At 37.4% G+C, this 14,359-nt stretch overlaps 1 protein-coding gene across 1 annotated transcript; it reads left to right on the forward strand.

The window, feature by feature from the left end:
• Positions 1 to 307: 307 nt before the first annotated feature.
• Positions 308 to 5,163, forward strand: LOC125489458 (protein ANTAGONIST OF LIKE HETEROCHROMATIN PROTEIN 1-like). Its single transcript, XM_048625378.1, is given in 3 exon segments — positions 308 to 1,702; positions 2,248 to 2,479; positions 2,481 to 5,163. Coding segments are annotated over 3 exon segments (720 nt in total). The 5' UTR covers positions 308 to 1,409; the 3' UTR covers positions 2,676 to 5,163.
• Positions 5,164 to 14,359: the final 9,196 nt, after the last annotated feature.

Raw genomic sequence — 14,359 nt, forward strand, 5'->3', positions numbered from 1 at the left:
ATATTGCTCTGGCCTACGGGAATTTTCTGTTGTATTTGGGTTGGGATTGGTTAATTTTTTTTGAAATTATTAAGAAAAATGTATGGGGAAGTAAAAAAAATACATATTTTTTAATTTTCTAGTTTTATTATGAAAAATCAAAAAGTAACAAAAGGTTTAAGCTTAGAAAGTAATGTTATCCTATATCTAATATAGTTAGTGTGTATTATTGAAACAATTTTTGCAAATAATTACATCACAAATGGAACATTTTGTGTTAACTTGTGATGCTCGTACCACTTTGCCTTGTACTTCGATTCCTTTCCTTCCGTACTTCTTATAGCATTCTGTACAACGACCGCGAACTGTCTTTTCTCCAACTACATTCTTCTTCAGATAGTGCTTCACATTTACTGTAGCTCTTCTTGGCGTCGAAGTCGATGGTCCGGGTTCTGTTGCACGGGATTGAGAATGTCTGTCAAGTAGTCCTGTGATAACCTGCTCGCGAAATTCCGTGATTGTCAGTTTTTTGTTGATGGAATATTTGTTATAAAGAAAATGGGCATTCACTAGGCTTGTTCCCCATAATACCTCAATAAACAGCTTACGATACCATTTAGTACAACGCCTCAAAGCACTGCCATATGTGGCCATTTGATCACTAATATCTATCGACGTTTTGCCACTGTTGTAGTCGTTGATGATGACAGGTTTGATTATAGGTGTCCTTTTTCTAGTTTGAGTGACCACTGTCCGGAGACCAGATGTTTTTGTTGAGAGCATTCTCACATCCCGTTTATCGTGCCATTTTAAGACTACAATTCCATCTTTGGTTTGCTTACAGCTCATTTCTCCTCGTTTTAGCTTTGCAGCAATGACATCTTTTGGTAGATGTTTTCGATTGGATCTGAGAGTACCAACAAGGTGTGTTTTACGGCGTCGTAATCTGTATGCCAGATGCTTGTATAATAATTGTCAGTGTATATAGTTCGTCCTTGGTCAAGAAGGCCTTGTGCAAGGGTCATCACTGTTTTTTCAGAAACATCGACATCTTTTCTTTCGATTTTCCGCAGTATACGTACAGATTCCAGGTGTAACCCTTTTCTGTGCAGAGTTTGAATATTTTGATGCCGTATTTGGCGGCTTTATTGGGAATGTATTGGCGAAATATCAGTCTCCCACGCCAAGGGATAAGCGACTCGTCGACGTATATGTCTTTGCCTGGAGTATACATTTTTTTATAATTCTCAATAAATTTATCGAGCACAACTCTAAGGCTGGCCATACACGGACAGCTTGAGCAGTTTGCCAGTGACCAACATACACGAACTGCTCGAGCAGTCAAATTCAACTGCTTCAAGCTGCCATTGATAACTGCTTGCAGCAGTTGTTATCAACTGCTCGACAAGTCCATTCAAATCAGTAGCGACATGGATTTTGAGGAGGAAGCACTTCTGCTGCTTTTGCTCATACGACGACGACGCCGGCGTAAAAATAGAAAATTGTGGGTTCATACAATATTAGAAACACGAAATTATAATGGAGAATTTAACCACTTGTTTTTGGAACTAAGACATGACGAAGAAAAGTTTTTTAATTATTTTAGGATGTCAATCACATCTTTTGACGAATTGTGTAATATACTCAAGGAAAAAATTAAACGTGAAGATACTATTATGAGGAAAAGTATTCCACCAGAAGAAAGGCTAGCTGTAACACTAAGGTTAGTAAAAGAAAGTCGTATTTTTTATTGTTTATTCATTGAATATATCAGTAATAATATCATCAGATAGAACAGACGAAGGTGGAAGGTCTTCATAGGATGACTGAGAAAACTCATCATTAGCTGAGACTGGTGCAGAGTTATAAGGCTGGTCACTTGTTGATGTAGAGGGTGCAGATTGATAACCCTTGTTGTAACTTGAATAGTTGTAATTAAGTCCACGTTGCTCACTAGCTGAATGTGCAAAATATCCTCTATTTTCACCATAATAGCTTGACTGTGTATGCTGGGATATTCCTTTAAAGTATTTAATTACGTTGATGATTTCTGACCTTGCATCTAATTTATATTGATCTTTAATTTTTTTAAACTCTCCAGCTAGTGATGTAAGAACAATTTGTCATCATCTTCTACTGCAAGATTTGAACTGGGTTTTTCATCAATACGTTTAGATAATTTTTCAATTAGGTCGTCCTCAGTTTTATGTCTTCTTTTTAAAGCATTATAACTTTTTTTTGCAGATTCTTTATTATTTCTCTTTTCAGGTACTTAGCCACTGGACAAACATTTATGGATTTGCAATACAGTTTTAGAATTGCAGCTACTACAATTGGCGGTATAGTGAAAGATGTATGTAAAAATATATGGATGTATATGAAAGATATGTGCATAGCACCATTAACTGAAGATAGATGGAAAGAAATAATAAATGGGTTTATGAAAACTGCAAAGTTTCCGAACTGCCTTGGTGCAGTGGACGGCAAACATATAAGAATAAATAAAACCCGCACAAGGTGGATCGGCATATTAAAATTACAAAAATTATTTTTCGATAATACTAATGGCCGTGTGTGACAGTAATTACATGTATACTTTCGTGGATGTAGGTTCATATGGAAGGCATTCAGATTCGACTATTTTCGAAGAAAGTACTTTTTACAAAAGGTTACTGGAAAAGAAATTGAATAATTAGTTGAGTACTTTGGCCTCCTCATAAGTGAGATTGCGGCAAAAACAATACATCAATTTGTAAATCATGTCAATAGGTAATCTCGCTTGCACAAACCAAGTGCCAGTTGCACGACACACGGTATTTCTCCGGCAATTGCTTATTCGACAGCGGAATGCACCCAAAGCTCCAACGCTTCTGTCGATGTACATTTTTTTCTAGTGGTAGTAACAGTCCATCTCTGTCCTTATAAGACCACGTTCCTCAGCAACTGTATACAAAGCTCCACAGTACTATAAGCAAGGATGATTTTCCACCAACTCCATATCTTCTTTACCTCTTCCACATACATGTGTTTGCGTCTGCAAGAAAAAGAAAATGTTGCGTCTTATACATGTCTATATCTTTTAAGAACAAATATTTTCATTCATCCACCTTCTGCCTGACTAAAAACTTAAAACAAATTATCAAATAAACTATGAAATTAGCCAACATAATCATGTCAACTGCTTGAAATATAATGAACTCCTTTGCCAATGCGCTTCTGTGACAATTCCAGTTCAGCTGCTTCTCTGAGGGCTTGATTGCAGCGCCTCAACTCCTCGGCTGCCTTTAAATTTATTTCAGCTGCTTCTCTCTCCAGTTTACTTTTCACATATTGTTATTCTGTGGCTTTTAACAGTAATTTCTCTTCAGCAATTTGCAGCTGATGTATTTCGTCTTCCCTTTTTTTCTTTGTACAATAAATGTTTTCCCGAAGGTGGAATTCTGTATGGATTACCTGTGTACGTATGTTTGTGTGTTGAGCTGCAACTGGTTGGTTGGTTCCGTAGACTGGAGGTAATTCTTGTCGTGGTGTGGACATGTGTTGTGAAGGAGGTGGTTCTGTGAAGTCACTATCTATTGAGAATGGTATCTCTACTTCTGTTGTGTCGCGAGCGCGTCATCCATGCCTGCATCCTGGGAGGAACTAGGGCCGTCGTAAGGACCACCGGTCCTTATCCTTTGTTTTCTTTCTTCACATAAGATTTTCTTACGCTTGGTTTTTAAATTGCCCCAACACTTTTTCAACTGGGCTTCAGTTCTCTGAAACAAATGAAACATGAAGCAGTCAGATAATGGTGGTAGTGGAGTGAAGTGAAGAGAGTGAGTGTGAAGTTCGATGATAATTATGTGAGAGTGTCAGGTCACAGAGTACGCGTCGGGCATTGCTTATACTCTTAATTATTTTTATATTACCATTGCCTTCTTTCAGCAAGGAGTCTAAGGCTATTCCGATGCAGGCGGTGGCTTGCCATAGGGTGTTTTGTTGAGCAATTAAGGCTTTGTCTCGCTTAAATACAGGGTCTGACACTGCTGCTTTTATTTCCCGATTTAGTCCAGGAGCCTCCAGGAAATGGCAATTTTCCGGTATGGATAAGTTTTTAATTATGTCATTTTTAGTTTCCTTATTTAAGCCCTCTCTGGTTATATGACCCCAGCGGGACGCTATGTCTTCATGAAGACTATTGCCATACTTGTTAGTTTTGGCAGAGTCTTCCCCCAAAACTTCATCCAGTAACTCACAAGGCACTGATATTTTGATTGATTCTTTGTGTAATTACGGAACAATTTAGCAACAAAGCTAGGTCTTAAAAACGTTCCTCTTTCCCGAGATTAGGGGTAAGAGGAACGCCGATACTTTTAAGTAATAAATAATGTTTTTAAGTGTTTATTATAGCATATTTGAAAAATAATAATGAGTTAAAGGAATTGAACCTAACATCGTTTAAAATAACGTCTTTATTGAGATGACAGCAAACAAAATCGTAATTTGGGGTAAGAGGAACATATAGGTAAGGTTGGGTGCTAAACTTTTTGTGCTATTAACTAAATGAATATAAATCTAAAAACAGATAAGGTATTAATAAATTTCTTTAATTATCATTAAAAAAACAACTCAAAGGAAACAAATCATAAACTTCTAACACTTTTGTAATTTTATCACTTTGGTCTATACGCGTAATAACAAGCAACAATGTATCACAACTAAAATACTGTTACAAACAATAACATTCGTAGTGAAATGTAAACTATACTTAACGAATTTCAAAATAAGTCTCTTTTACTTTACATTCAGTCTTGGCGAATAGTAAAGAACTTCTATCGGTCTTTCTTACGTAGGCTCGAGGCATTTTGCTTTTTCTGTAACAAATAAAAAGATAAGCAAATCATGGCTATTTACGAAACGTGTTATATTTTAGCGGATTTTAAAAATGTTTGTTACCCCTGGAACCGGGAAAGAGGAACATATGTTTCTCTTAACCTGGTAAAGCCGTTCCTCTTTCCCACCTTGCCATTTTGAAGGTAATGTTTTTAATGACATCGAAAAAGCACTAAAAACACACGTTACAAACAATGTAATAGGTAGAAAATATAGATTAAACGTAACAGTTACAATTACCATAGCAATCAACCGCAACAACAACCGTTTTTGATATTAAAATAACTTAAACTAGGAACGCGCAAGGTAGTACTTTTTTTAGCTTGTCGACTGATATTTTTTTTCTCTTTAACTCGCTTAGTTGCCGTGTTCCAGCGCCATCAGTCCAAGAATATTTGAACTACGCCTAATACTGTTTTATCGATCTAGTGACCATAGAGCTGCGCATTATAGTTTTCGTTTTATTAGCCACTGTTACTCTTCCACCAGCGTCCCTCTTACCTAATTATAGGTCTTACACGAGTATATTCTCATTTTAATCTTTTTTTATCAATAAATGAACCACGTGAGCATTGATGGGCTCGTCTGACAGTCTGTTTCTTATTTTGGTTACTATGTTGCCGGCTAAAATGAAAACTCTCATTTTCAGTTGAGGTCGGCTTCACAATCAACACCGCTTGGAATAAATTCTCCAGGTTATGAGTGTGTTCGTTTTCCTATAGACTCCAATATAATGTTCTGGCAGGCAGTATACCACTACATACACAGAACATAGATACGCCCGCCAGTACCTAATCAGTATAGATCGTTGACTCTCTTCAGCAACATGATTCTTTATCAATGGCAACAAAACTTCTGAGGTTTTCACATTGTCGTCACAATACTCGATTCGTAAATCGTCACTTTTGTCTTCAATCATTCCGAGGTCCAAGAGGGGGGAAACTGCCATGGTTAAACATGTCAGTAAATGATAGGAACTAAACTTTTTGTCGATTTTCTTGATATTTTTTTGCATGCTAGGTATAATTTGAAGAACTGGATTGTGGTGATGGTGAGCGGTTATCTTATTGAGTTGAATGGTATCGGTTTCAGATTCTTCTAAATTAATATCAGACTGTACTGAATTTGGCGGTGACAAAAGACTTGTTAATGTAGCCCGAGATTCTACGTATAAAAAATTCATCTGCTCTTAATTTTGTCCACTCATCTTTACATTTGTCCACTGAATGAAAAAATCTTTTTTTTTTGGACATCATTGGATGATTACAGATTTTTGGCAACTGGAATCTCCTATCGGTCATTATATATAAATATGTGGGGACCTCTCACACACGGCCATCCGACCCCAAGCTAGGCAGAACCTGTGTTATTTGGCAACATTGGCGTTCAGTTATCGCATGATCATGTTGGGTCCAGCCACATTCGACCCGAATTTCTAAAAGACGATAAGGTCTAGGTACTTTTGTTGAAATGTATGAAATGTACTGTCAGTCACAAGAGTTTTTTTACTGAAATAATAGTACTAATAATAATTTGTACTTTTTATCATTTATGTATCATTTTCTATTAGGCTCTTTAAATGTGGTTCTACTTACACCCAAAGCTCTACTTCGTACATTATACAGTGTGGTTTTTACACAGGTGTAACCAGGGATCATGAGATCACCACTTTCATCATCATCATTCTTCAAAGCCAGCGTCCTCGTTTCAAAGGTTTTTTGGATTGAGTCGAAATTAGTTTTCACTTCCTTCTTTAATTTATCCATAACCACTTTCACTTTATTTAAAAAGATATCTGGCTGGCATTCTGGAATGTGTCCTTTTTGGATTCGCACACTGTCTTGTCCTTATTTAGCTAAACGGAACCAACACAACACATTTTTGTTTTTTTGTTCACACATGTCCACACATTTGGAAAAATATTTTGTCTGTGTAAATCTGTAAATTATATGTAAATCCGGCGTGTAATAATTTTTTTTTCCACGTAAGCTGTTTATAAAATTATAAATACATCGCAGTAGCCCATGCGAAGTACCTATACCCGACATTTTGAGATGACAGACTGAACTTTTCTTATCAGGTGCATACATTGTTAGTTATTCTAGCGATAATAGTGGCCCAACTTAATGAAATAAGACAAGGCTTTTGTATATTTCGTAATGATTACGTTTATTTTTATAGACTTAATAATTTTTACCAAGGTGTCCATATTTATTGCAGTTGTAACATTTGGCCCTTTTGTTGCCCTTGCTCATGCTTCTTATACCCTTGTTAATAATGTGGATTATATTTCCGACGTTGATGTTTAGAGTTTGAGAAATATACAGTTGTTTCTGTTGCTTTTACCTCCTGAAGCAATTTATTTTTTATTAAATTACCACATATTTGTACTCCGGAACTCTCAATGGCCATATATTAATATTTATAAAGTATTATTTTATACACATTCTTAATACATTTTAATAATTCTTCATAGGGATCTAAATGATTACCGCCTCCATGTGTACTCCACCATCCAGTCTGCAAAATTACCTTTATAGTTGTCTTTGGCGAATCTGCTTTTCAGGACCCGCCAATGGCTCTCTATCCTTTAGGTGTGTGTCCCCATCTGCTGCCACAAATCTATTCTCTGGGTCGCTTTGGTTATCCTTTTTGTGGATATATCCATGTTGAGGCAGGCAATTATAAGCCCGCCAAAAATCTGTATGTATTGTCGACCCTTCTTGTATATGTTTTTTAATAAGTGGCACCAACACTTTAGATGTTCTTAAATTATCTGGACACAGCTCCACTAGATCATTACTTGTGTCCTGTATCATACCAAGAACCCAATGACGTTCCGTGTTTCTTTTTCCAAAACTTCGACTCATCAATTTGTACCACACGTCCTGGTCCACCAATTTTTGGTTTTTGCTTTTCATTTTCTAGTTGGTACACTACCACAGTTTCTCGGCAGTAGCTGTACCAATCAGCAATAGTCCCGCTTGATAATACAGTCTGAGTTATCCCACTGTTGCACTTTGGCCTTCTCATAAGTGAGATTGCGGCAAAAACAATACATCAATTTGTAAATCATGTCAATAGGTAATCTCGCTTGCACAAACCAAGTGCCAGTTGCACGACACACGGTTTTTCGTCATTCGCATTCACGCGAGTCAGAAGGGCTCGAATATTGAATATGAACAGTAATGTTTAAATACTTTTTTAGAATATGAACAAATTACAATTTATTATAAAGTCATCCCAAAAATGCGTAAATTTTATTAAACTTCACACATTTCACACATTACTTAATTTTTCGATACAATGCACACATACAACTCAAATAAGCTTAGGTTATTTGAGTATCGCGTAACTCTTGGTGATACCTGTGAATCCTTCTTTGATTACATAATGTATTTTTCTGCTTTATACTAATATAACATTTACCTCGAACTCGCATGTTATTTGAGTAGCAGGATGCGGGAAGTCAGTAAACTACACTTTCTGCTCGAGCTGACGTCCCGGAGGTAAGAAGGTGGTTGATAGACCCCGCTTGGCCTCATGCATTGCGGACTCCTCTTGTATGCGCAGATTCAAGGGTAACGTTCCTGACAGCGCCATCACCGATGTCAATGATGCTGTTCTATAATATATGCCTTGCAGATTTTCTGGCCAAATCTGCGCTGTATTTCTTCCAGCTGTTTTTTATTTGATTCAAGTTTAGTGGCTTCCGATTAGGCGCATGAGCCGTAGGTGATAATAAGCTCAATCACCGCGACGTGTATGGTCCTTATAATTTCTCCATTAAGTCCCCTGGTAACCTTGGCCGCACACGCTAGTTGTTTGTAAATTTTAGAGGCCTATTTGCACACAGCCTTCACGTGTGCATTGAAATTGAGGTTCTTGTCGATGGTAACTTACCATCGACAAGAACCATACCATTAGTAAGCCATAGGATTTTGATTTCGTCAACGATAGCTAGCGTTTTTATTAGTATGGCCGAGGGTCTAACTTTAGTTTTGTAGTTAGCAGCATGTCGTTGGTTTTATGTGCTGTAAAGTTCAGTTTGTTGTTTTTCCCCCATTTGGTCACTTTTGCTAGAACGCTGTTGGCGGTTTCGTCCAATTGGGCTATAGACTTCGCAGGGGAGATGAGGACACCGTCTACTTGGCAGTAGACGTTCTCTTCGGACAGTGTCTGAAGCTGAGGGTCAAGGATGAGGTTCCAGAAAGTTGGTCCACCAATTGAACCTTGGACACAACCTTTAGATGTGGTCCTCTCACTCTTTGCCACTGCATAGTTCACTGTTATTTTCCTTCCCTCAAGGTACGAATCTGCCAGTGAGCCTATAAAATGAGGGTTCCGTTTCTTCAGCACGACCGCGGCCTTCTTCCACCGTTCGTCCGCCTTGGTACTCACGGCGTCCGCTGTCTTAACACCTTGAGCTCGATGTAGAATTTCCTGTCGGTAAGGACGACTCGATGAAGATGGCCGTTTGTTACGCGGGTCAGGAGCCTGGAGGTCACTGGTAGTGTAACGTGAAATGTAACATTACGTGTAATTTAGCGTCAACAGTGTGGACTGTGGGCGGCACGCGAACTCAACCAAAAGAGCACTGCGCGCGCTCATGTGTTCTTTGTTTAGCCAAAGACTGATGGAGTATAACACTTTCATACATTTAATCAATATACACACTTACATGAAATATTAGGTGTTAGTGGCTCTGGATTTTCATATAAGCCACTATGACTAGTAGTAGCGGTATTGCCACCACTGGTCACAGTGGCTGTTGTGGCAGGTGGCCGTGGTGGTGGTGGTGGACAGTTTTCGTCTCCAAAGGGAAGCACCTGTAATTTATTATATTATATATTTATCTAAAAAATACTGGTATTCTTACTTTATTTCACTGTTTCATTGTGTGTTGTGTATAAAATATAGTGTTAAAATCAATAAATAAATAAAATAGAAAGTCTTAGTATAAACAATTAGATACTTACCATAAAACAATCTTCATTTAAATTGAGAGGGGGCAGCGGGTCAACTTGTACATGTTTAATGTTTTTCCCAAATTGGGGACCCATTATTCCCACTGCCCGCTTCTCTACTGCAGACAGAGGAGGGCCCAGTGCTCCCCCTCCCCCAGTCCCAGTGTGGGACTTGTTGAGGGACCTCACCCGCGCCATCAATTTATTTTTGTAGTCGCTCCAGTACTACAAAATATACAAATCAAATAAATATGCATACATCTTGTTAACTGATAGCAAAACTAAATATTTTTTTATAGACATTGATTTCATACTTTAGACCACCCTTTCACTGTCTTATTTCATCCCCCGCCTATGCAGTTGAGAGTGATAGCGAGTTCCTCCCATAGTTTCTGACTTTTGTGCCGGGCTTCCGTCGATCTTAGGAAGCCGGCAGCCAGTTCCCGGTGCTCCTCCATAAAGGCAAGCAGAGCCTCCAACTGCGAGTAGGAGACTCTGCTGCTGCTAGTATTCATCTCGTTCATGATTCTAAAACAATTCAAAACAGAAATTGGATACATCGTAATTAAATTACAATACCTTCTTGACTACAACCGGTAACATTTATATTTAAAAAAAATTGGTTAATACATTGATACTTACATGTCTCAGTCGTTTTTCTCTAAGTTAAACTTCCTTTATTCTTATTTTCCAAAAAAAACTAGGTACGTTGACTCGAAACCAACTCGAAACACACAAAGAAAATCAAAGTTTTTATGAATTAAACATGGCGGCTGTCAAAAGTGCCACATGGTTATGAATTTCTTCAACGTTGAATTAAAAAGCCGTTTCTTGATACATTGCTATCGACACTAATTCCAACAAACTATATTGTAGGAATATTTTTTTTTTTAAAGTAGTGGTAGTATTTATTATTTTTGCATGGCAATTAAAAAATTATAGTTTCATTCATTTCACTCAAGCCATCCAAATACGAACTAGCGATATGAAAACAAGATCAAAGTATGTGTATCGCGTTTTTGAACATTGCGGATTTCATCTCGTAACTCGTTCGTATCGTTTTACAAATATTTCGGTTGAGATATGAATCGCGCCCCTGTTCGTTAAAGCAGTTCTTAGCACTAAGAGCTACTATATGTGGAACATTGGATTTTGGTTCTCTGTTCTTTCTGTTTTGTGCTGCAAAACCTACAACGTTTTGTACTGTTATGACGGACAAGCAAAATTCTTTTTGAAAAAAGAGATTTTTATTAAATACTTACTGTCGAATTCATAGACAATTTGTCCACGTTAAAACAGCTTCACTATTGGTTTACAAAGCTGAACCAAAAAAAGATGATTCATAGACGATCTTCGGCTACTACTACGGCTTTCTAAACATCTCAAATTTACAATCAGGATGAGGCTTCTATAAGCCCTTTTTACCAGCCTAGGTAGACTCCTACCCGAAGATTAACGAATATTAACGAGATATTGACATTGACAGCATGACAGGCGATAATTTGAGTTTTATGCCGGGTTCAGACGAGTGTAACGTGAAATGTAACATTACGTGTAATTTAGCGTCAACAGTGTGGACTGTGGACGGCACGCGAACTCAACCAAACGAGCACTGCGCGCGCTCATGTGTTCGCGCGAAAAAACCGTCAGCCGATGGATCAACCGCGAGCGTTACATGTAATGCCCGTTGTGACGTCTACACGTAGAATTCGTGTTACATTACACGGTAAATTACATTACACGTTACACTCGTCTGGACCCGGCTTTACATTCACTCTTCGCCTTCCTGTGATATTTTTTGCGTCTCGTAAAATTTGTGGTCAGTGAACCAGTTTTCATTTTTGATTTTCTCTCTTTGGCCAGTGCTTTCTTCTTGTCCATTTTAATAATAGACCACTGGGTCTTTAAATTTTTAACTGTACGTGGAATCTGTAAAATATAGGGTTATCTATTACATATGTCATAAAGATTGGCTAAATTAAAGAGTACTTCCGAGACATATACATAAACATTACACATGTAGATACTTACGTAGAACGAAGTTTGTTCCATGCGTCAGTTTTCTTGCATTGGTGTTGGCATCGGTGTTTTTATTTTCAATTACCAATACCTGCTCCTTCACCAACGTCTTCAATAGATACTAGAATAAAGAATAGCACGCTGTGACATGTCAACTGTTGTAAAACCCAAATTTATTGAATTGAGTACGTAATAAACCAATCTCGTAAGTAGTAGAAAGAATTCGTACCTTTTCTTTGGTAAGCCAGTTTGCGTTACTACTTTTCTTCACAAGTGGCTTCGGTATTCCTTCCATTTTCCCAAGTATAGTCGGGAGTCAAGGCTCAGAAATTTATTAAAACGAAAGCACAACACTGAACAAGGCGATAAATATATCATAATTTGTGACGAAACTGACGAAAACAAAAATAAGTAATGAAATAAATGTCAGTATCAACTGTCAAATGACAATTTTAATGCAGGTAAGGGTCTAGGTCTAAACAGACGGACCGCATTTCAAACTGCAATCCAACTGCAAATTGCAGTTCAGGTGCAGTTTGAATGCAGTTGACACGACTGCAATAAAACAGCAAACCAACCGTGCAGTTCAATTGCAGTCGGCGTGCAGTCGTGTGAACTGCACGACGACTGCAATCAAACTGCAATTTTAAAGAGCTTTATTTACATTGCACAGCTCGATCAGTCCCCATTGAATAGGCATTATGTATGAATTAACTTACAAAAGTTAGTACTTAAAAAATATATAATTATGTATATAAACACGAAAAAATTATTAACCGAATACTTCATTTATGAATGAGCTATCATCGCTGCAATTATCGTTTGAGACAATATTGCTGTAAAGGGATTCTGAAGTTCCTGGCCGATAAAATGTCTCCTGTTGGATAGGAGGTCCATTTGAAGTCGAAGGCACGTTATAGTTCATATTTGAAGTAAAATATCCCCTGATTCGCTGGCTGATATTGCGGTCCGGACATGTTGTTATATTTGGAAGCATATTTTTTTTTATTATATTTATGAAATCTGCCTTTGCATCTATCTTTAAATAATCTGGAATTCTTTTAAAATCTTTACACAAAGAAAGAATTAACAATCGGTCTTCATCTGTTTCATCTTCTTCATCATTTACTTTTTAAATACTCTTCTGGTTAAATGTTCGATCAAGTCTTCTTATTATGTTTTTTTTTACGTTAGTTTTCTCTTTTCCTACAGGCTCCTCAATAGTAGAATCTAAATTAGACGATCTTTCACCTTTCTCTTGTAAGTCTTTCAAAAAGAGTAACTGTTGATGGTATCTGGCTGAACCACTTTTCATAGTGTTCATTCTTTTTTCATATCGTGAATCATAACTGATTATTATTAAATGAATAAAAAAATATGAAAATACTTACCAATATTATTTTTCTCCTTCTTACTCTTTTTTCAATTTTATTACTATAAGATTCAATCTTATAGTTCCAAATGCAAGGTTTTGATTTAATGGCACTTATAAATTCGACAGTATCAAATGGTACAGATTCATTTACTGTATTACCATCTTCGTCGCTCGACATCTTTATTTACGGACAGAATACTCGTGCGCTCACTTTAACCTTGTTTCTGCTTCTGATTCTATGCGCGGGGAGAGGGGCGGGGGCAAAATTAGTGCGGACGGGTGGGTACGGTGCAGTTCGGAGGTAGTTTGAATGCAGTTGACACGACTGCAATAGGACTGCAAACCAAACGCGAAGTCCGATTGCAGTCGGCGTGCAATCCCTTCATCTTGTTCTGTCTCACCGTACCTCCAGCAGGCTGCCTATGGTAACGAAGCTCCCGCATGAGTCATTTGTAGCAAAAGTGGTATAGGTTAGCCCGAACACAGGCTTTAAGGTCGCCTGAAAACGTTGTCCAGGTTTTTTATTTATTATTGTCTCCATAAAATTAACTTGCAGTTGAATCAGCATTGTGAATCATCGAAAAAAACATCGGACGAGTCTGAGAAGAATTTAAAACCTATTTTTCCATTTTGGTCTTTAGAGTTGCAACTCCATAAAACCAAAATTTAGAGCTCCCTGGAAAATACATAATCTATTACTTTCTAGCAAACGTTGGTCCCTTTTGCTCCCAATCCGAGAGAGCATAAGGTAGACATCATTTTAAATAATTTATAAGAGGAAAACGTTCTTCTACACAGATAGAGCCTTCGCAGTTGGCTGCCATTTGATTCAACAATTCGATAAACTGTAAGTACTTCATGTCTAGCAAGTTGTTGCAAGTTTTTTAATGTATTTTGCACATCTTCAAGTATTTCCATTATCTTTGCTTGATTTTTATTACTTCATTGTTGTAATTTTTCAGCAAAAATTAAGCGTTCACATCAGTAAGTGACTTTTTATAAAAGCGGGGCAAAAACGCCCGATGTCCTTTGCAGGCCTCTTTTTTTTAATGTATGCATAGTTTTGTACCAGCAAACCAAACTGCTCTTTGTTACTCCTTTTAGCTTCTTATTTTCTTTATATTTTATCTTGCGTAACGTCTCT

Source organism: Plutella xylostella, chromosome 14 (assembly GCF_932276165.1).
Source record: "Plutella xylostella chromosome 14, ilPluXylo3.1, whole genome shotgun sequence".
NCBI classification, from domain to species: Eukaryota; Metazoa; Arthropoda; class Insecta; order Lepidoptera; family Plutellidae; genus Plutella; species Plutella xylostella.